Below are 24133 nucleotides of genomic sequence, written 5' to 3'. Positions count from 1 at the left end.
GTCGTACAGGGTCGCACCGTCGTGCATGAGGGTTCGTACCGTCGTGTTCAAGGGTCGTACCGTCGTGTTCAAGAGTCGTACAGGGTCGCACCGTCGTGCATGAGGGTTCGTACCGTCGTGTTCAAGGGTCGTACCGTCGTGTTCAAGGGTCGTACCGTCGTGTTCAAGAGTCGTACAGGGTCGCACCGTCGTGCATGAGGGTTCGTACCGTCGTGTTCAAGAGTCGTACAGGGTCGCACCGTCGTGCATGAGGGTTCGTACCGTCGTGTTCAAGGGTCGTACCGTCGTGTTCAAGGGTCGTACCGTCGTGTTTTCAAGGGTCGTACCGTCGTGTTCAAGAGTCGTACAGGGTCGCACCGTCGTGCATGAGGGTTCGTACCGTCGTGTTCAAGAGTCGTACAGGGTCGCACCGTCGTGCATGAGGGTTCGTACCGTCGTGTTCAAGAGTCGTACAGGGTCGCACCGTCGTGCATGAGGGTTCGTACCGTCGTGTTCAAGAGTCGTACAGGGTCGCACCGTCGTGCATGAGGGTTCGTACCGTCGTGTTCAAGGGTCGTACCGTCGTGTTCAAGAGTCGTACAGGGTCGCACCGTCGTGCATGAGGGTTCGTACCGTCGTGTTCAAGGGTCGTACCGTCGTGTTCAAGGGTCGTACCGTCGTGTTCAAGGGTCGTACCGTCGTGTTCAAGGGTCGTACCGTCGTGTTCAAGAGTCGTACAGGGTCGCACCGTCGTGCATGAGGGTTCGTACCGTCGTGTTCAAGAGTCGTACAGGGTCGCACCGTCGTGCATGAGGGTTCGTACCGTCGTGTTCAAGAGTCGTACAGGGTCGCACCGTCGTGCATGAGGGTTCGTACCGTCGTGTTTTCAAGGGTCGTACCGTCGTGTTTTCAAGGGTCGTACCGTCGTGTTTTCAAGGGTCGTACCGTCGTGTTTTCAAGGGTCGTACCGTCGTGTTTTCAAGGGTCGTACCGTCGTGTTCAAGAGTCGTACAGGGTCGCACCGTCGTGCATGAGGGTTCGTACCGTCGTGTTTTCAAGGGTCGTACCGTCGTGTTTTCAAGGGTCGTACCGTCGTGTTCAAGGGTCGTACCGTCGTGTTTTCAAGGGTCGTACCGTCGTGTTCAAGAGTCGTACAGGGTCGCACCGTCGTGCATGAGGGTTCGTACCGTCGTGTTCAAGAGTCGTACAGGGTCGCACCGTCGTGCATGAGGGTTCGTACCGTCGTGTTTTCAAGGGTCGTACCGTCGTGTTTTCAAGGGTCGTACCGTCGTGTTCAAGAGTCGTACAGGGTCGCACCGTCGTGCATGAGGGTTCGTACCGTCGTGTTCAAGGGTCGTACCGTCGTGTTCAAGAGTCGTACAGGGTCGCACCGTCGTGCATGAGGGTTCGTACCGTCGTGTTCAAGGGTCGTACCGTCGTGTTCAAGAGTCGTACAGGGTCGCACCGTCGTGCATGAGGGTTCGTACCGTCGTGTTTTCAAGGGTCGTACCGTCGTGTTCAAGAGTCGTACAGGGTCGCACCGTCGTGCATGAGGGTTCGTACCGTCGTGTTTTCAAGGGTCGTACCGTCGTGTTCAAGGGTCGTACCGTCGTGTTCAAGAGTCGTACAGGGTCGCACCGTCGTGCATGAGGGTTCGTACCGTCGTGTTCAAGAGTCGTACAGGGTCGCACCGTCGTGCATGAGGGTTCGTACCGTCGTGTTCAAGGGTCGTACCGTCGTGTTCAAGAGTCGTACAGGGTCGCACCGTCGTGCATGAGGGTTCGTACCGTCGTGTTTTCAAGGGTCGTACCGTCGTGTTTTCAAGGGTCGTACCGTCGTGTTCAAGGGTCGTACCGTCGTGTTCAAGAGTCGTACAGGGTCGCACCGTCGTGCATGAGGGTTCGTACCGTCGTGTTCAAGGGTCGTACCGTCGTGTTTTCAAGGGTCGTACCGTCGTGTTTTCAAGGGTCGTACCGTCGTGTTTTCAAGGGTCGTACCGTCGTGTTTTCAAGGGTCGTACCGTCGTGTTTTCAAGGGTCGTACCGTCGTGTTTTCAAGGGTCGTACCGTCGTGTTTTCAAGGGTCGTACCGTCGTGTTTTCAAGGGTCGTACCGTCGTGTTTTCAAGGGTCGTACCGTCGTGTTCAAGGGTCGTACCGTCGTGTTCAAGAGTCGTACAGGGTCGCACCGTCGTGCATGAGGGTTCGTACCGTCGTGTTCAAGGGTCGTACCGTCGTGTTTTCAAGGGTCGTACCGTCGTGTTCAAGGGTCGTACCGTCGTGTTTTCAAGGGTCGTACCGTCGTGTTTAAGAGTCGTACAGGGTCGCACCGTCGTGCATGAGGGTTCGTACCGTCGTGTTCAAGAGTCGTACAGGGTCGCACCGTCGTGCATGAGGGTTCGTACCGTCGTGTTTTCAAGGGTCGTACAGGGTCGCACCGTCGTGCATGAGGGTTCGTACCGCCGTGTTCAAGAGTCGTACAGGGTCGCACCGTCGTGCATGAGGGTTCGTACCGTCGTGTTTTCAAGGGTCGTACAGGGTCGCACCGTCGTGCATGAGGGTTCGTACCGTCGTGTTCAAGAGTCGTACAGGGTCGCACCGTCGTGCATGAGGGTTCGTACCGTCGTGTTCAAGAGTCGTACAGGGTCGCACCGTCGTGCATGAGGGTTCGTACCGTCGTGTTTTCAATGGTCGTACAGGGTCGCACCGTCGTGCATGAGGGTTCGTACCGTCGTGTTTTCAAGGGTCGTACCGTCGTGTTCAAGAGTAGTACAGGGTCGCACCGTCGTGCATGAGGGTTCGTACCGTCGTGTTTTCAAGGGTCGTACCGTCGTGTTCAAGGGTCACTCGTCGTACTCAAGGACTGCACCGTCGCGCCTGAGATGCTTGAGAGTGTGGACAGAACTCATTGCCTCATCCCAACACTCTCTTCTCATTGCCATGGCAACTGATGTCTCCATGCTCCGGATGTGGGGTGTTGTGTTGAGCAGACCAGGAGGAGTGCAACACACCCAGCCAGGTAGTGTTGTGTTAAGCAGACCAGGAGGAGTGCAACACACCCAGCCAGGTAGTGTTGTGTTGAGCAGACCAAGAGGAGTGCAACACACCCAGCCAGGTAGTGTTGTGTTGAGCAGACCAGGAGGAGGGCAACACACCCAGCCAGGTAGTGTTGTGCAAGGTAGACCAGGAGGAGTGCAACACACCCAGCCAGGTAGTGTTGTGTTGAGCAGACCGGGAGGAGTGCAACACACCCAGCCAGGTAGTGTTGTGCAGGGTCGGCATGTTAGAATACACCTGGCTGGGTAGTGTTGTATAAAGTAGTCCAGCAATAAACTTTTACGATCACTTTTCGTCTATCTGTGTTTATGGTGTCGTATGCAAATACTACATCACAGACTTCTCACAAATCATCCGTGATTTATTCTCTCTTAATGGGGACGTCATTTACATACAGTGACGTCACGGTTTACAGACGATTCCTGTAAAATAAGGTAAAAGGAAGTTGGTCAAACCTTGTTAAATGTTCTTTCTGCCACATTGAAGGAAATATATCATAGTATCTAAGTTCATTACGACCTTGAGCACGACCACACGACCCTTGGGCATGCTAGCCAGTCCTTTGACGTGACTTTCGAGGGTCAGGTCAAAGGTCGAGGCATCATACTCGAAGGTGTTCGTACCGTCATGGTCAAGAGGATTTGTCGTTTCTGATGAATAATCACTTTGTTTCTCTCTCCTTCTGCAGGAGGAGGAGGAGGAGGCCGGAGGAAGGTGTCGTTGGCGGAAATGCAGCAGGTGGTAGCCCAAGCCCTTGAGGAACAGCTCCAGCCTCTCAACACGGCCCTTAGGCTAGTCAGGCTCGACACCTTCACTGAAAACGTCTACAGGCAGGTAAGGTGGTGTTGTGACGTGTGGACACCCTCACCACAGGAGGACTCGATAATAACAACCCGAGAGCCTGGGTAAGGAATGCTTGGATATACGTGGTACAAAATGATAATCAGAAAACCTTGATATTTTTCAACTGCTTTGTACCGGGCAGCAAGTCTGTAGCCAGTGCAGGTAAAAACCAAAGAGGAAAAAAAAGGGTTAATTAACTCATTTTTTTTTTCTTAAATCGTTGAATAAATTAATCAGTCAACTAGTTGTTCCTTTACTTAAAGGAAGTGATTTGAATCTTTTAATCAGTCAGGGAATTTCTCAGCTAATCAGTCATGTACTCAGTTAATTATATATAGTCAGTCGATCAGTAAGATAAGAAATCAGTCAGTAAGTCAAGAATCTCTCAGTAAATGTATTGCTCTGATCACAAGTGACTCTTCCACCAGACTGGTTCCTCCTCCTCTTCCACCTCCACAGATATTACCCGTCTCTTGTTGTTCCTTCCATCTAACTATCGAGCCTGTATCTCTCCCTTCCGTCCATCTCCCCCTCACTAGAATCACCCATCTCTCTCTCTCTCTCTCTCTCTCTCTCTCTCTCTCTCTCTCTCTCTCTCTCTCTCTCTCTCTCTCTCTCTCTCTCTCTCTCTCTCTCTCACCCTACACTCAAAAAAAAAAGATATATCATCCACTTCCACCAGTGTCGAGACCGCGCACTCCTTTCCCTCCGCAGGGTTCTGTCGCCTCCCTCCTCGCCCGCTGCCCTCACTCCCTCCCTCACTCTTTATTAATTAATGTGGTCCTTCCCATCCTCCTGGGTCTCTAGTGCTCTCATCATTGTCCCCCCTTTTTTCTCCTTCTCTCCTCATTCCTTCCCTCATTATATCCTCGGCCTCCATATTTTCTGTTTGCTTGTCCGTCATTTTCTCTCCTTCTCTGCCTGCCACCATGTCCTCTCGCTGTCAGTTTTTTTTTTTTTAGTTTGTTGTTATCAGTCTGTTTCTATGTTTGAATCTCTCTCTCTCTCTCTCTCTCTCTCTCTCTCTCTCTCTCTCTCTCTCTCTCTCTCTCTCTCTCTCTGCTTCTCTCTCACTCTCACTGCTTCTCTCTCTCTCCCTGCAGCTGGGAACACTGGAGCACATTCAGAGCAAGTTATTGACGGAATACGGCGAGCTGCGTGCTGCCGTAGGCGAGGTGGGCAGGAACACGGCTGACCTGGGTGAGTGACCTGGAGGCTGACCTGGGTGTGCGACCAGGTAGGTAGCCCGAGTGAGTGACCTGGAGGCTGACCTGGGTGATCGACCAGGTGAGTCACCTGAGTGAGTGACCTGGGTGATTGATGACGAAGGTGACCTAGTTAGGTGACCAGGTTGTAGCCTCGGTTATTGACATAGAGGGTGACCTGAGTGATTGACCTGGAGGTGTATATAGGTGAGTGAGTAGGTAGTTGCCTGGGTGATTGATCAGGAGGATGACCTGGGTGAGTAGGAACACTGCTGACCTGGGTGAGTGACTTGATGGGTGAGCTGGTGGATTACTTTGATACCTGACCTGGTAGGTGAAGACACGGCTAACCTGGGCGAGATGGACAGGATCGCAGCTGACCTGGGTGCGTGACCTGGTGGACAGGGACACACATTACCTGGTTGAATGACCTGGGGGCATTAACGCCGCTGACTGGGGCGAATGACGTGGTTGGTGACCTGCTGTGTGACCTAGGTGAGTGACACGGTATCTGACCGGAGTGAGTGACCTGTTTGGTCACGTGGGTGAGTGACGAGGTGGTGTGACCTAGATGAGTGACCTGGTGGGCTGGAACACTACTGACCTTGAGTGAGTGCCCTGGTGGGCAGAAACACGTCTGACCTGGAGTGAGCGACCTGGATGGCTGGTAACAGCTCCTCATATAGACGATCAGCCAGTTAGTGTGGTCAGTACATCACTATCCTTAGAACAAGTGGTGATTAGCTAATCAGTATCATTATCAACGTAGATGATCAGCTAATCCGTTGATCAGTCATCGAGGGCCGAGTGCCCGGGACACGTCCACTCCTGGGGCAAACTCATAGCTGGGCTACGAGATGTCGGATCTGGGCCAGGTCTGCTTCAGCTGTGGTTTGCCCTACCCCAACCCGCGTTGGTGCCCATCTGTCCACCAACCAGAGCAAGGATGAACAGCTGGGTGAACTGTGCGCCGCCCGGGGATCGAACCCTGGTCCGTGGGTTCGCGGGCAGTAAAGTTAACCACAACACATTTGTTAGTCTGACCAATAAAACGGATTAATCGATTAACCGGATTTATAGTTAGATCCCAAATCCTGTTCGCTGTTAGGTTCGTACGTTCTATAAGACAATTTTTCTCAGGATCGTATGTGAAGTAATTTCTGAAACAGGAGTTTTGATATGTTGGTATTTAATTCACAAAGACAGTCCACCATTCCGCTCCTACTAACTGTTGCACAGATGTGAAGCTACAGCAGTCCCATACAAGGGGTTCTAAGATTTTGTGTGATCGGGGCCTGAACATGCAGGAGGGTGAAAGGAGGGCAAGGAATAGAGTGAATTGGAGCGATGTGGTATACCGGGGTTGACGTGCTGTCAGTGGATTGAAGCAAGGCATGTGAAGCGTCTGGGGTAAACCATGGAAAGCTGTGTAGGTATGTATATTTGCGTGCGTGGACGTATGTATATACATGTGTATGGGGGGGGGGGGGTTGGGCCATTTCTTTCGTCTGTTTCCTTGCGCTACCTCGCAAACGCGGGAGACAGCGACAAAGTATAATAAAAGAAATAGAAATATAATATAATATATATATATATATATATATATATATATATATATATATATATATATATATATATATATAAATATATACATATAGATAGATAGATAGATAGGTATAGGTTACCTAAAACGTGTGTAACATTGATTTTACGATTTCTTAATATTACGAGGAAGTTGATATCTTGTCTTATCTTAATATATAGGAAGTGGAAACTTCATCATAGTCGATAATACAGTAGATAATACAGTAGATGTAACACTGTACTGCTGAATCACTCAGCCTCCTGCTGTAACACTGTATATCTTAATGACTGTAATGTAAGTGGTGCAATTATAAAAACAACAGATGATAATCATTCAAGTTAATGTATAGAGAAACAAATATAACACTTCAAACTCCTCAAAAATCTCATATGAATTGCGAATAGGTTGATATTTCGTCATCCACGACGACAAGCAACGGGGGACCACACGGTATCCTTAACACTGTGTTACTTCAATGTCGAATGAAAATGTGGGTTTGCCAGACTTACGATGCATGAAAGCGAACACACTGAGATTATTAATTAGATTTAACTTTGATATAAAAGCTTCGCCTGAATTTTTTTTTTTTTTTTAGAAACACCCGAAGCGTTTCAAACTCTGCCCGCGTCGTGTTTCAAGATAATCTTATTACGTTAGTTTCTTAATGTGTTTTTTCTTAATGGGACAATTTAATATAATCCGTTTCATGATAAACTGACGTAGGATGGAAAAGAAACTCTTTACCAACACTAACTCATAACAGTAAAGCTTTGCTATTGTTGATTATGTATGCATCACCGTACAACACTATGAGAGCGGAGGAACACATTGTATGCAACACCGTACAACACCATGAGAGCGGAGGAACACATTGTATGCAACACCGTACAACACCATGAGAGCGGAGGAACACATTGTATGCAACACCGTGCAACACCATGAGAGCGGAGGAACACATTGTATGCAACACCGTGCAACACTATGAGAGCGGAGGAACACATTGTATGCAACACCGTGCAACACTATGAGAGCGGAGGAACACATTGTATGCAACACCGTGCAACACTATGAGAGCGGAGGAACACATTGTATGCAACACCGTGCAACACTGTGAGAGCGGAGGAACACACTGTAACACTTGTGGTTTTGTGTGTTTCAGGGAAGCAGGTGGCTGCCCTGGAGGTCCGTCTGGCTGGCCTGGACAGGACCCTGCCTCACAGACGGGACAGACAAATGTCTCAGGACAACCTTGTGTGAGTAGTGCCTGTGTCTTCTTCACCCACCACTTGCCACCACGTTAACCACACATGTAGTCTGAACCACACCTGTGAACTAGTCCTTCCTGACCTCTCTGATCACGTCATTCGTCTGACCTCTTTCTTTGACCTCTTTCCTCCCATATTACACACACACACACACACACACACACACACACTCTCTCTCTCTCTCTCTTCTGTATCTCGTCTTCCACATCTCTTTCGCCCTTATAACGTAGATATCCCGACACTACATTACCCTCCTCCACACACGTATACATCAGCATATACATATCTGCACAGCACACATTGCTCAAACACCCTCCAGCCATCTCTCTTCCCCGGAGACTCTCTCTGTCTCTGTTCCTGGAGTTCAGATCTCATGCCTTGGCCTCCAGAAGGATCAAGCTGCTTATGACCATCAAAGTCCTCGAGCAGGTGTTCCACAGTGTGGATGTGTGCACCTCAGTGTCTCCTGATTTCCAAAGGGCTTCAGGGTGTGAGGTGTGGTCTTCCCACGCGCTGTGACCCATGCAGGTGGTGCGGGGACCTTCGACGTTGCTTGGTTTACCTCAAGACATATGATATTATTCTAGGCAGACTTGATTTTCGAGACTTTATGTGTTGGAACATATCTTCAACAACTGCTGATGGTTGCCAACACTTCTAATAACTATTAATTATCTTCTGCTTGACTTTAATGACTGTTAATTGCTTTCGCTCATGATTAACTACTGGTAATTATTCTCGCAATCATCAGTTACTGGCAGTAATTGCTTTCACACAACCATAATGAAGCCCAGCAAGAAAAGACTGACCCTTTCCTTCATATATTTATTATTAAACCAAATTATCATCCATCAGGGACCATTATCTACATCCTTCAGCTAACCCACCCAAAACCATCGTCACAAAGAATTGCATTATGTCTCCCTTCACACAGAGTCTGATTGCCTTACACTGCGGATCACACTTTACACAACTACCCCTTCAGTATCCAGTAAGAAACATCAGTCGTCTCTCATAGTCACAAAGATCATTAACAGTCCACAGTCATCACCAATGCAAGATGCTTGATAACTGACGAATCCCAGTAGTAGTCCTTAACTGCCTCTGCAGGTCAAAGATAGTCCCAAATTACTCCATCAACGAATAACCTCTTCTAACTACATTCCAGTAATAGTCCTTAATTGATGTTTGTCACTTCCAACTGGGGACGAAAACCTCGTATCCCACAACAGATGTCAACTCTGGCACTCTGGGAGAACTCAGATGTTACACTGACTTTCCTAGGCGCCAGTGCTGCTTCTCCGACCTGGATCCCTCCAGCTGTGCTGACTATATAGCAGACGTTTTCCTGGTTTGAGTGGAATCCTACTCTTTTTTTTTCCCGTTTTTACTCGATCATGAGCCCTTTGAACATGGTTTGAATACTCTTGCTCTGATGCTTCTCACGTCAGGGAACAGATCATATGGGACCATAAAACATTTCCCCTCTTGAATCTCACTCAGTTTTGCTTTAGATGACCTTTGGATTTAGTCCTTTCCCCTCGTCTTCTCTAACTGAATCTGATTCTCTCTCCTACATTTCTCTTGCTTTAGGTCTTCCAATTACTCGCTCCCACCTACAAGTGGACAGGGCGTCTGAGCTGGATGGCATACCTTCTCGTATCCTAAAGGAGTGTGTTTTCGAAGTAGCTCCGATCGTTGCTCTCGTATTTCGCCTCTGTTTTACAAGCCTAAACTTTTCCTTCGTCTTGGAGAGATTCCTTGAACGTTCTCACCCCTCCAGCTATCGTTTCATCGCTCTTAACTCCTACTGTCTCCAAAGTTCTTAGAACTCTCCTTAACTCTCACTTTCTTGGACACGTTTTTCCCGTCTTTCAGATCACCAGTACAGTTTTCGTGGATGTAAGCTCTAGTGTTGATCATCATTCCTTTGTGAATGATCTCTCTTTGTAATTAATTGAATCTGTTGTCGTGGTCCTAGACACCTTCAAAGCACTTCGTAGCGTTTGGCATAAGTCTGTGCTTTTTAGATTTTTTTTCCTTTGGCTTTTCTGCTGCTAATGCGTTCTCTCTCTCTCTCTCTCTCTCTCTCTCTCTCTCTCTCTCTCTCTCTCTTACTTCCCTTCTTCTCTCCATTCACTATACGCTTTTTCATTCTCGAACGTTGTTCTCTCACGCCAATAATTCCACTCTATCATTTCAGCTCATTTTCCCTCCCTTCCTCGCTCTGTATACTGGTTCTTTCTCTCGCGTCGAGCAAATTCCCTCTCTTGCTTTGAACCTGTGTAGCTATTGGAATGCGGAAGCAGTAGCTTGGTTAGATTCAGTTGTGCAATAACCCAATTTGCATATCCCTATACCTCTTCCTAAATCTCACTCGTTTCCTGCTGTTAAATTTCGCACCGCCACAATTCAACGCTGCAGTAACACAAGCATGTTGGACATAACCACACCCTCCTCTCTAACCAGGAAACCAGGATAATGCTACATTGCTAAATCCGCTTTCCAAAAGCCAAGGGTGTTGCATTAATACCATAATTCCTCTGCTTTTGAGAAGGTATTTCGTATCTGGATGGGTTTTATTCTCCCCAGTATGAAGTAGTGCTCGCATATCAAGCTGTGGCTCTTCCTCAGCCCCTCTCAAGCCCGCCTGATAGGATTCAGGAGCCTTCCACTCTGTTAACTCTCCCGCTATCATCTGACTTCAATAATTTCTTCCTATCCGCTGAGACGTTGCTGCGCTCTCCTTGTTCTACGGGTATCATTTTGGCCACGGTTCGTGTGAACTGACGTGCGTGCCCAACACTAAGTCAAGTACCTGGCTGCTGCTTCCTATAGATTCTCTGTGGATCTAGCCATACGAGGATTGACCGTTATGACACCTCCTTCCTCCTCCTCGTACCCTCGAGCAGCGAAGCTATGGAGGTACCATCCACCCCTCGTCTTTCCCTCTTCTTGCAGTAACCTGTATACCTTTAAGACTCAGACTAATAGACATCTAAGGAGATAAAACTGACTTCATTTTGTTTCTTGTCTGTTTTTCTTTCATGCGTGGCTGGTGTGGTCAGGGTAACTTGTTGTGTTGTTGTTGCTCAAGACGAGCCACTAATAGCCACCGTTTTCTGTATCAGGTTGGACGCACTGGACTCTGAGGACTACCCACAAGCGGCGATGCCCCACGACCTGAACCAGGTCACCGACGCCGTGCGAGAGGCCGTGACCTCCATCAACAACAGGTTACAGGTGAGGTCACGTACCACACAGGTTCTTATCCCAACCGTAGGAATTTGGTACTGGGGTGATGACCTGGGGTTTTGGTCACAGTGAGTGGGTGGTGCTATAGTGTGATGACGGAGGGAGGGAGTTGGTCACACTGGGTGGGTGGTGAGCGAGCGAGTTCGTCACACTGGGTGGTGCTAGTATGATGACTGGGTTGTCATTACGTAACATCTGTGTCAGTCTTTAACGTGATTTTGGACATCATCGTCAAAGAAAATGGGGTTTCAAAATAGCTTCAGGAACACCTCGGGGAGGATGAACGGCTGGGTTGACTGTGGACTGCCTGCCGCAACCAGGATTCGAACCTATGCGCTCGTGAATGCGTCACGGTCAGGGACGCTGACCACAGTAATGTTATAGTGTCTAGGTCATTGATAGGTCATTAAACCATTGCCTCAACACGTCATCACGTGAGCATTTCCTTCATGTTACAGATCACTTACCTCCCAGGTCAAAGGTCAACTGTGGCCACTATCCTAGGCACTGTTCCCAGACCATTGCCTTATTAGGTCATTCAGTTTAAGCAAAGGTCACCGTTGAGAGTAATGACTTCCCCAGGTCATGACCTCGGGTAATATAGTATTACCTGAGGTCATATGTCACAAAGAGACATAAACAGGTAACACAAGGCGTAATAGCCTAAGCCGATGTTGCATTATGAAGAAAACTGAGGTATGCTTTTGCGTCATGTCTTTCATGTTAGAATCTAAACTACAAACTGGAAATATCTAGTTTCTACTTCAATGTGTTCTGACCCGTCTGGTTAACTACTTGTCTCATGGTCAGATAAGTGGATAGATAACGATAAGATAGATAGATGGGAACCGAAGGAAATAGATAATTCATAAAGTGATCGAGAAGAGAAAAAAATATATATATATGATAATGGATTTAGTAAGATGGTGGAGGGAGAGAAGATACACACACATGTTAACGGTGAGAATAACCACTTTTACTCAATTTATTCAAATAAGAAAGTCGTTTGAAATAATGGAAAAGGGAAAGAAAAGAAAAAGAAGGAAGGGGAGAAACATAGAATTGCTCAGGGATAAAAGAGAACTGGAGTTAGATGAACATACATTAGATAAACAACAGACGGAAAAGAGGAGGGGAATAAATGGAAAACGAGAAGGGGCCGATAGGAACGACGCGATGCGGACGATAAAGAAAATGAGAAGCAGCGAAGAAATCCTGCGAGAGAAACCCGCGTCGACCATAAGTATCAACCACAAGGGAGATTTCCCGCGCCATCTCTGGGGGGAAGGGATCTCTGGGCAAGGGATCTCTGGGGTTGATATCTGTCCTAAAGGATCTCTCAGAGTTTATATCTTCCTGGGGAGGGTCGTGTGGTCTGGAGGGAAGGAGTGGTGTGTGTGTGTGTGTGTGTCTCGTTTTTATAGGTAATGGGGATATCATCGACCCTGGGAGAGACCCAGTGAGATAAAGAGAGGAGGACAAATTCTTCGGATTTTGTTCATCTCGGGTTATAATGGTATGTGTGTGTGTGTGTGTGTGTGTGTGTGTGTGTGTGTGTGTGCGTCAGCAGCTGACTCTCGTTGGTTAGCGTTATGTAAAACAACACCCGGTACGTAAGAATCTCCTTCATCAACCTTCGCTAGTCTTGGGTCAACGAGCTTCGCTAATTTCAGGGCCTCTACATCGAGCGTCCTTCGGCGTAGACGTGCCATGATTAGCCCCACCCAACTCCACGAACCCTACAGCACATCAAGGTGTGTTCGTTATCGTTATCGAAGAAGATAATAGATAAGAAGTCTTAAATTACTATCTTTTATCGTCATGGCGACTTAAGCCTACCCTCACTTCCCTCAGACTTCCTCAACCCCACTCGAATTGACAACATATCAATCGTCGTCCATCAACTGGTAGATAGGCGGGTAGAAGAGAGGGAGACAAGCCCTCCACATGTCGTCAAGTCAGCCTGGTGTATCCTAGTGGGTCAAGAACGCCACACAAAGCAGCACAACCCCGTCAGTCATCATACAGTTGATAACATGGAAGCCATTTGTCTGCGGCAGGCATTTCTGCCGCTCGTCCCTCCCTGCAGCAGTCACTGCAGTCGTCTTTCCCTGCGGCAGTCACTGCAAGCGTTCCTCCCTAGGGCAGTCACTGCAAGCGTTCCTCGCTGGGGCAGTCACTGTATCATCAGTTGAACAAGGACCCCCCGTCCCTCACTGGCCGGACTCAATAACATCCGAGAAATTGATAACCCGAACAATATCTTCTTTATGAACGACCCTTGACCACCGTGTTCCTCTAAACCCCAGCATCTCAGGCTTACGCTCCCATCTTTTCAGAGATCTGCAGAATATATATATATATATATAATATATATATATATATATATATATATATATATATATATATATATATTATTATAAAACCTGACCTTATGTACACAGCTGGGCATGTACGTATGTATATTCTCAAGTGTTTGATAAATGAATCTTGAGTCTTCCGCTGCAGCAGATGTGTTCTGCTCATCAAAAGCACGATTCAGCCTCTCTCCTACAAAGGCCTGGACTCTCATATTCCCAGGAATATCACCCCCGCACGCCAGCAGTTACCGTGAGGACGGAACTCCAGTATTCCAGCAGCACAGTCGATGGAAAATGGATATACGCAAATCAAGCCAGTGGTTGGGACACGTATGAAAAACGAATGTGACACACGAAATCCCAGCAGCTTGAGAGAGACGCGCGATGGGAGTTTCAAAATGTATTTACCATGGGAAGGTTGATGACCTCATCACCCAGGTATGATGTGTCAGGCCAGTTGGAAATGTAGAGATTTTTTTATGATAAAGGATCATTAAGAGATGTACGAAACCATCCCTTGAGGAAGGCGGTACGACATTTGAGCACGATGGTACAAGTATTAAGTACGACGGTATATCCCTTGAGCACAACGGTACAAGCCTTGAGCACGACGGTACATGCCTTGAGCACGACGGTGCAAACCTTGAACACAACGGTATAAGCCTTGAGCACGACGGTACAAGCCTTGAACACAACGGTACAAGCCTTGAGCACGACGGTGCAAGCCTTGAGCACGACGGTACAAGCCTTGAGCACGACGGTACAAGCCTTGAGCACGACGGTACAAGCCTTGAGCACAACGGTACAAGCCTTGAGCACAACGGTACAAGCCTTGAGCACGACGGTACAAGCCTTGAACAGAACGGTACAAGCCTTGAACACAACGGTACAAGCCTTGAGCACGACGGTACAAGCCTTGAGCACGACGGTACAAGCCTTGAACACAACGTTACAAGCCTTGAGGACGACGGTACAAGCCTTTGAACACAACGGTACAAGCCTTGAGCACGACGGTACAAGCCTTGAACACAACGGTACAAGCCTTGAGCACGACGGTACAAGCCTTGAGCACGACGGTACAAGCCTTGAACACACGGTACAAGCCTTGAGCACGACGGTACAAGCCTTGAGCACGACGGTACAAGCCTTGAGGACGACGGTACAAGCCTTGAGGACGACGGTACAAGCCTTGAACACACGGTACAAGCCTTGAGCACGACGGTACAAGCCTTGAGCACACGACGGTACAAGCCTTGAGCACGATGGTGCAATCTTTAAGCACCACGGCACAAGCCTTGACTGCCCTTGAGTACAGCGGAACGACCCATTTGAGCGCGACGGTACGACCATTAAAGAAGACACATGAGCATAATGGCTTGGCCTTTCACCTGACTTTAAAAGGATCAGGTTAAAGGGCTTGGCTGAAAGGGGGGTTAAACCAGAGCCCCCAGGCGGTGTTCCAAATATGAAAATTTACTTAAAACAAGAGAAGCCAAGACTGACCTGCTGCTGAGGGGCCTCTCCACCGGCAGGAGCCCCACGCCCTGGTAACACAAAGAAGGGCGGAACCTGATGGGAAATGAAATATCTTATCTGGGGTCGGATATTGGGAAGATCTGGCGAGCCTCAAAAATGAATATTGTGATACGAAGATGAGCAAGAGGCCATAAGATCCCCGGCTGTAGGTTATAAGGACACACACACACACACACACACACACACACACACACACACACACACACACACGAGCCTCCGTGGTGTAATGGTTATCGTTACTCACCAATGAGTCAGCGCGGGTTCGAGTCCTGGGCATGGCCGTCGTCCCACAGCCAATCTCAGTTGTTCATCCTGCCCTCAGGGCTGGTCAGATTAACTGGATATTTGGCTTAGTCTCGTGTGTGTGTGTGTGTGTGTGTGTGTGTGTGTGTATGCATGCACATGCATACACGCACAGAGATAAAGACAAGCATATGTATACAAGGTTAAGGGACGGGGTAACACGAGTGTAGAACTTTAGCCCCGTAACACATAAATGATAATGACAAACATATAAAAAAATTTTAGATGTCGTTATCTTGATGAAGCTTCGTCACATCTGCTAAAGAAGTGTGAAGATACCCTACACAGTCCACATGGAAGTCATTACAGATCCGTCTCTTAGTTTTAATGTAGCTACAAATGATATCCCTCAGCCTAGTCTCTCCATATGTGTGAAATTCCAATGTTGTTACGGTATGAGGCCGAGAGAAGGTAAGGTGGAACAGGGCAAATGTCGTGGCTCTGTTTAAGAAAGGAAGTCGAGAAGTTGTCACTGAACTACAGACCAGTGAATGAAGTCTATAAACCCGAAAGCTAATTGAGATAGTAAAAAGATAACTACTTGAAAAGATAAATGATTTAAGTGAGACACAAAAGGGTATCTCATATGAGATATCACGTACATGAGACAGCGACATCCGTTCTAGACAAATGAGAATGGTGGATCAACTGTTTCTGAACTGCCAGAGAACATTTGACACTGTACCATATATTAAGTCGGTAAGGAAGCTGGTCTTCAGGCAGGAATAACGGGGACTCAGACTCCTGCCATGAAATGTAAATTACTTCAGTGGAAAGGAGCAGAGGACGCATGTGAAGAGGAGCCTACTTGAGATGGGTTCAGGTCACCAGTGGCGTGCCTCAGGTCTCGTTCCTGAGACCACTGCTCTTCTTGACCTACACGTAGATGACTTGTTATAGGGTGTAGACTCGTACCTGAATGTGTTTGCGGATGATGCCAAGGTCATGATGGAAGTAAACAGTGAAGGAAAGTGCATCCAAGGGCACCTAGACAAACTCCATATTTGTCTGATGAAATTCAACCCAAGGAAATGCAAATTAATGAGGATGGGACACAGTGAAAGGAAGCCTAGATATGCATATGACTGTCCTTAGAAGGAAATAAGCTGCAGGAGTCCGTGTGGGACAGAAACTTAGGAGTCGTCAATGTACGTGTTCTTATCCCGTCGCTTGAGCTCCTTCTGTGGAGAGCTGTAGACTCACTGTCTCCTGGTAAATATTTGGATGTCACTCAAGTGCACGAGTGAAGAAATATTCAGCAAATTGTTCAAAGCGTTTGTTAGGCCAAGGATAGAATGTGCTTCTCAAGTTTGGTCACCGCACTTAAAGTAGCACAAAGAACTAATAAAGGAGGTCCAGAGGACGGCAACAAAGATGATACAAAAATTAAGAGAGTTGAGTTATAGTGAGAACATAGAGGTCATAAGTATAGGTCTTACACGAAAAAGAGAAAAGTAAGAGGTGACTTGATCACACCCTTCGAGTTTCCCATCCATTTTGATGATATCAACAGTGAGCAACCCTTCAAAAGATTGATATTTGGAAAAAAAACAACAACAAACAGATGTTTAAAGAGTTGTATAATAGCAGCGAATGTGCAAGTGATGGGGCCCCAAGAGTGTAGAACTCCCTTACCCAGTACAACACAAATATCTATCTTACAAAGATTAACATAATTACGTCAGTGAGATGACTACCTCGTCTTTCACTCACAGCTCAGCTACCTTATCTTTGTTATCATGTTAGCCCCATTAGCGAGCTTCGGAAAATGATGGAGTAAAAGTGGAGATTCAAGGCTGTAGTAGGAGGGGCGGAGACCTTCCCCTCCTCCCGGTGGTGAGGATGGGAGTGGAGGAGCCATTATGGAAGTCTTAGTGATCTATAACCTCCCCACAGGCGGAATTCATGCCTTGGCTGGTGAGGAAAAATGGAGGTAGTTTTTGATACTCCTCCGTCATCAGAGCACGACGATGGTGGGGAGAAAGTCTCCCTCAGCACCCACCCTCCTCTCTCCTCTCCTGTACTCCCATGTAGGAGGAGGAGGAGGAGGAGGAAGAAGAGTCCCCTCATTCTAGGGCTGCTACTGGACTCAGGGAGGGGATAATGGACGTGCTGAATCCTTCAGCCATTCGGGATTCTGGCTGGCCGGAGGCTTTATGGAAATGGAGCCAGCCTTCCTGACCAAAGGAATCCGCAGCTGGACTACGTGTGGGACCGAGGCCCCAGACAGAGTTCCTACCTCCAGTAACCGCCATGCTATAGTGGGATATTCTTATTCCAGGACGTGAGGGTGTGGAGTTGTTCTTAGCTCTGAATTTATGTGGGGGGTTGTTGGCGCCTTTGTATATATATATATATATATATATATATATATATATATATATATATATATATATATATATATATATATATTTTATTCTTTTATTATATTTAGTCGCTGTTTCCCGTGTTAGCGATGTAGCGCAAGGAAACAGACGAAAGAATGGCCCAACCCACCCACATACACGTGCATATATATAAACGCCCACACACGAACATATACATACCTATACATTTCAACGTATACATACATATACATACGCAAACGTATAGACACAGGTACATATTCATACTTGCTGCCTTCATCCATACTCGTCGCCACCCCACCACTCATGAAATGGCACCCCCCCTCCCCCCCGCGCGAGATAGCGCTAGGAAAAGACAACAAAGGCCACATTCGTTCACACTAAGTCTCTAGCTGTCATGTGTAATGCACCGAAACCACAGCTCCCTTTCCACGTCCAGGCCCCAAAAAACTTTCCATGGTTTACCCCAGACGCATTAATAGCACGTCCACCCCGGTATACCACATCGTTCCAATTCACTCTATTCCTTGCACGCCTTTCACCCTCCTGTATGTTCAGGCCCCGATCGTTCAAAATCTTTTTCACGCCTTCCTTCCACCTCCAATTAGGTCTTCCACTTCTCGTTCCCTCCACCTCTGACGTATATATCCTCTGTCAATCTTTCCACGCTAATTCTCTCCATGTGACCAAACCATTTCAGTACACCGTCTTATGCTCTCTTAACCACACACTTTTTATTACCACACATCTCTCTCACCCTTTCATTACTTACTCGATCAAAACATCTCACACCACAAATTGTCCTTAAACATTTCATTTCCAACACAACCACCCTCCTGCGCACAACCTTATCTATAGCCCATGCCTCGCAACCATACAACATTGTTGGAACCACTGTTCCTTCAAACATACCCATTTTTGCTCTCCGAGATAACGTTCTCGCCTTCCACACATTCTTCAACGATCCCAGAACCTTCGCCTCCTCCCCCACCGTGCTACTCGCTTCCGCTTCCATGGTTCTACCCGCTGCTAAATCCACTCCCAGATATCTAAAACACTTCACTTCCTCCATGTTTTCTTCATTCAATCTTACCTCCTAATTAACTTGTCCCTCAACCCTACTGAACCTAATAACCTTGCTCTTATTCTCATTTACTCTCAGCTTTCTTCTTTCACACACTTTACCAAACTCAGTCACCAACTTCTGCACATTCTCACCCGAATCAGCCGCCAGCGCTGTATCATCAGCGAACAACAACTGACTCCTTTCCCAAGCCCTATCATCCACAACAGACTGCATACTTGCCCCTCTCTCCAAAACTCTTGCAATCACCTCCCTAACAACCCCATCCATATACAAATTAAACAACCATGGAGATATCACGCACCCCTGCCGCAAACCGACATTCACTGGGAAAGTATTTACGAATATTAAGGGAAGTGAAAATTCTGTCTTTTTAAACGTACCAGATTATAATCACTGGGAAAGACAAGAAAGGGTAAAGAGTACCAGACCTTCGATTTGTTGGGAAAGAAAGTTATCAGAAGACCCACTCTTGAATTGCCGATGGCCACACAGTAATCATGTAACGCAGCAGCTTGCTGAGTATTATGTAGTCTAGCGAGTGGTGGTGGGGGGCACACAAGCAGCCACTTCTCTGGAGCAAAAACCAAAGTAATTACCCATAAAAGAGGGAATGTCAACCACCACTACCATGAGCATGAATACCTGGGTTGTGTGCTGGCCGACTACCTCGTCCAGGATTCGAACCCATACGGATTCGACCCAGGGTTAGCCCGTGCCGACTCATGGTGTATGTTTATGTAGAGGTGTATGTGTTTTTATATGTATGCATTCACAGACGTCGTAGATAAACCATAACGGGCAGAATCATCTCTCCTAAAGCAAAATCTTCAAGTCTGGTAGCGAGTATAATCCCCACACACACACACACACACACACACACACACACACATCCAGGAACTGACGGTGCACGCACGCCAGTCCAAATGTAAACAGTCAGTCTGTATAACGGAGCTTGGCAAACTGGTTCTAATCTGAGGCCCTTGATGGTGTCCCGAGTTGACAGAAAAGCTCTGAGGCGTCGTGAAGTATGCAAATGAGGAAGCTTGATTTAGATCATTCGTCCAGATTGCAAAAAAAAAAAAGAAAAAAAGAAAAAATAAAAGGCTGGTTCGTTTTGCAACAGAAAAGTCATCTTCAACAAGGGACTCTTTTCTTGTTCTTTATTTGGTGGATTCTCAGGTCTGAGAGGAGGTTCAGGGTATCCCTAAGGGGCTTCTGGGCTGGGAGAATGTCTCCTCTCCTCTCCCCACCTTCCTACACCACCGTACCAAACCCTCCCTTGCTGGGGGGGGGGAGGTATACTTTAGGGAAAGTGTAGGAGAAAAATATTTTTATTAAATGTCTTAAAGAGAGACGTTAGGGATATATGATGCACTGATGGGGTCGTCAGCTTGCTTATTGCACTCTTCCAGGGAGGGAGGGAGAGAGAGAGAGAGAGAGAGAGAGAGAGAGAGAGAGAGAGAGAGAGAGAGAGAGAGAGAGAGAGAACACATACCCACGACGAGATTTTGCCATGAGACTGGGCTTGTGTGACGCGGAGAGGAAGTGTGTGTCTGTGTGAGAGAGAGAGAGAGAGAGAGAGAGAGAGAGAGAGAGAGAGAGAGAGAGAGAGAGAGAACGTGGACTATACTAAAACAAAACTCAATCTTACTGTATGATAATAATGATCTCCTTCTCCTCCTCCTCCTCCTCCTTCACCTGTTCAGGCAACGGAGCGACGGTTCAAGGAGGACCTGGCCACGCTGGAGAACCGCACGACGGAGGCACTGAAGAAGTCCCACTCTGACCTCGACCGTCGCATGGCCATCGCAGGACTTGACAGCGTCCTGATCTTGAACACGTAAGTTCCAATGTTCAGTTCAAGTTTAATGTCACCTTCACTTCCATTGGTTACATTCAAAAAGAAAGCCACATAAGTTCCATTATTATGTAATTAGCACCACACACACACACACACACACACACACACACACACACACACACACACACACACACACACACACAAGCTCCCATTCCTTCGCTCAGTTGTTGTGCCACGTAAGTTCCATGGCTTTGGTCTAATTTCAGCACAACGTAAGACATGAGTTCACAGGTACGTGAGGAAGTTCCATTTCCTACGTTCAAATGCGACACTGCAAAAGTTCCCATACCTGTACTTCAGTTCTGCATCACATACATACATAAGTTCCAGCGTCTAAGTTCAGTTTCAACGTCAAGTTTTGATTTTAGTCATTACCCTCGACACCACATCTAAGTTCCAATGCCAGATTTCAAGTTCAAATTGTGAGCTTTTCCCATCGAGTTTAAGGAAGCCAAACACCATAATGCAAGTTCCAAAAATGACAGTTCGATTTATCATAAGAATAAATGAATAAATAAATATATATGTATATATATATATATATATATATATATATATATATATATATATATATATATATATATATATATATATATATATACATGCTTTCAAGCAGCCCAGACAAGCAGATAAGCGAAAAGAGTCTTAACAAACGAGATCTTAAGAAACGCTGGCGTGCATGTAATCAATTTTTTTCCTCGTGTAAGATTCTATCATGTAGCTTCGTACTGTCTCATCTGTTTTCATGCGTTTTGAGAATCTCTGTATATATACAATGTCTACTTCCTTCATTCTGTGTGTCCTTCCTTCACGTAGAACGTACATTCTCTGTTCTTTCATTCACCGTGTCTCTAGCTTATATTATCTTTATTCTATTTCCTTCATTATCTGTAGCTTACTTCACATGCTGCATTCTTTCTTCATTTAGTGTCTCCCTCATTCATACACATTTTTTTTTCTTCACACACTCTCTGCTTCCTTCACGCACACAAGCTTCCTTCTTATCCAATATTCTTATTGTCTTTTTAATACGATATCTGCTTCATCCATTCACTGTACTTTTCTTTCATGTACTCCTTGCTGTCTTCATACGCTCAAGCATCCTTCAGACGCTACATTCTTTCAATGCACACACTGCATCCTTCCTTCAAACACTGTTTGCTCCATTCATTTACAATACTTTTCCTTCATGCACTAACTGCTGCCTTCACACATCAAGTATCCTTCATGAAGACACTGCATTCATCCTTCTGTATGCCTTCTTTACACACCCCTCACATGCTTAAGGGTCGTGCTCAAGGGTCGTACTATCGTGCTCAAGGGCCACACCATCTTGCTCAAGGAACGTAAAGTCATTCTCAAGTGCCACACTATCGTGCTTACGAGTTGTACCGTCGCGTCGTGCTCAAGGGTCGTACCGTCGTGCTCAAGGGCCACACCATCGTGCTCAAGCTTGGGTCGTAACGTCGTCGTTCTCAAGTGCCACACTATCGCGTTGATTTGATTTTAATTGCTGCTACTATGAGGGGCTACTGGCCCTAGTAATAACCCTGGCCCCAGCCACCACTGTTCGCCCTCCTCCTCCTCCTCCTCCAGACGATGATACAGTTACCGTGGTGCTCGCCTTCCCTCACTCCTCCCGCCGTTTGAGGCACCGCCAATATCTTTAGCGATGACATACTCCCACAACCCACCGAGACAATTACAGCTTTTGGGAAGACGCGCACATATCAGTGTTGTAGTTATTACACGACATTAATGGTAACGCGACTCTCCGGGCTGAGGAAATATTGCCCGTGTCTCACCACCATCACCTCCACCACCATCACCACCACCACCACCACCTCCACCTCCACCACCACCACCACCACCACCACCACCACCACCACCACCACCACAGTCAACAGCAGAGATAGAGAGACATGGAGAACTTGGCTCCGACCTTCTGCTCTATACTCAAGTTCATTAAGAAATTCAGTTATTTTCTCCTCTTTTATATCATCTAACTTACCTACCTAACTTTCAGAATCAATTTTTTCTTTGAGTTGATTTGATTCTTTTTTTTTTTTTAGCTTTATGTAGCTTCCCGAATCAGTGAACCAATAGTATGATTCTCGCTCACTTAGCTTTCCCAATCATTCAGTATACAAGTGGTATTAACTCTCGTCTACCTTACTTACTTAGCTTTAGGAAATCAGTTTACCATTGACTCGTTTTCGTGTTGATTACTTTAGCTTTGAGAATCAGCTTACCAGCCATTAATCAAGTTATGTTAAGAAAAAAAAGAGAGAGAAAGAGAGATAGAAAAAAAGAAAATAGCAATCTAGTTATCAAGAATGATATTGTTGATGTTTTTGATGAACATGGCCAAACGCTGTATCAGACAAGGAAAGCAAACAGTAATGCTTGTATATCATCTCTCCCTCTGCTTCGTGAGGGCTGAACCTTAGCCTCTACGAACCAACTATTTAGAGAAGCGAGCTCCTCCTTCGATGCCCCAAGGGCGCGGTGAGATTACGCAGCTAAACTGGAGCCTGGCGATATTGAAATAATAGAACCTTAAGACATACGAAAGAAAAAAAAAAGGTTCGAATCCGGCTTTCTATTTTAGGAGTTAGGTTCGACCCCGGGGGATAATATGACTTGCACTACAGGTTATTTAGGGTATGATGAACGCACACACACACACACACACATACACACACACATACACGTTTGACGACGTGAACACAGAACAGTTCATTGATGCGCGAGGAGCGACCAGAGCCAGAGGGCACAAGCGCAAGTTAGGGGAGGAAGAGAGTGTACTGACGACGTGCCCCAGGAAGCGACTCCCCCAGCATGAGGGACGGCGTGGTCTCGCGCGACAGGTTACGCCGAGAGAATGTGGAGACCATGGGGGAAAATATTGCATTATAAAGCTCCCTTTACGTACACACAAGTAGGTAATGGTCATAGCAAATAGGCAGTAACACACACACACACACACACACACACACACACATATACACATATATATGTATACTTCCCTCGTATTCCCCGCGTGTCGTAGAAGGCGACTAAAAGGGGAGGGAGCGGGGGGCTGGAAATCCTTCCCTCACGTTTTTAATTTTCCAAAAGAAGAAACAGAGAAGGAGGCCAAGTGAGGCTATTCCCTGAAAGGCTCAGTCCTCTGTTCTTGACGCTACCTCGCTAACGCGGGAAATGGCGAATAGTATGGAAAAAAAAATATTTATCACTCCATCGATCAAACAGTTCCTACATAGTATACCTAACTACAGTCTTCAAGGCATGACAGAAATATCATCCCTGTGAACAGTTACATAACCCCGGGCGACCTGCGAAGCAAGCAGTTCTTTATCTTATTTACTAATCAAATTGGAAAAAGAATTCGCCACGTCTCCTCGACACCCAAACTTCTTGCGCTCCAAAAATCGTGAAAAATCGTGAGCAT

The 24133-nt window shown here is 46.8% G+C and overlaps 1 protein-coding gene across 1 annotated transcript in view; it reads left to right on the top strand.

Moving 5' to 3' along the window:
* The window catches only part of LOC139750044 (uncharacterized), a 400638-nt gene that overhangs the window by 308725 nt on the left and 67780 nt on the right, over positions 1–24133 (top strand). Inside the window, exons 2-6 of the mRNA XM_071664382.1 lie at positions 3723–3868; positions 4981–5077; positions 7827–7920; positions 11064–11175; positions 20525–20658. Of these exons, the coding sequence (XP_071520483.1) occupies positions 3723–3868; positions 4981–5077; positions 7827–7920; positions 11064–11175; positions 20525–20658 (583 nt within the window). The remainder of the gene's footprint in view (positions 1–3722; positions 3869–4980; positions 5078–7826; positions 7921–11063; positions 11176–20524; positions 20659–24133) is intronic.

Source organism: Panulirus ornatus, chromosome 9 (assembly GCF_036320965.1).
Source record: "Panulirus ornatus isolate Po-2019 chromosome 9, ASM3632096v1, whole genome shotgun sequence".
NCBI lineage: Eukaryota > Metazoa > Arthropoda > Malacostraca > Decapoda > Palinuridae > Panulirus > Panulirus ornatus.
The sequence above is the reverse complement of the archived record's forward strand: the minus strand, read 5'-3'. Positions and strand labels throughout refer to the sequence as shown.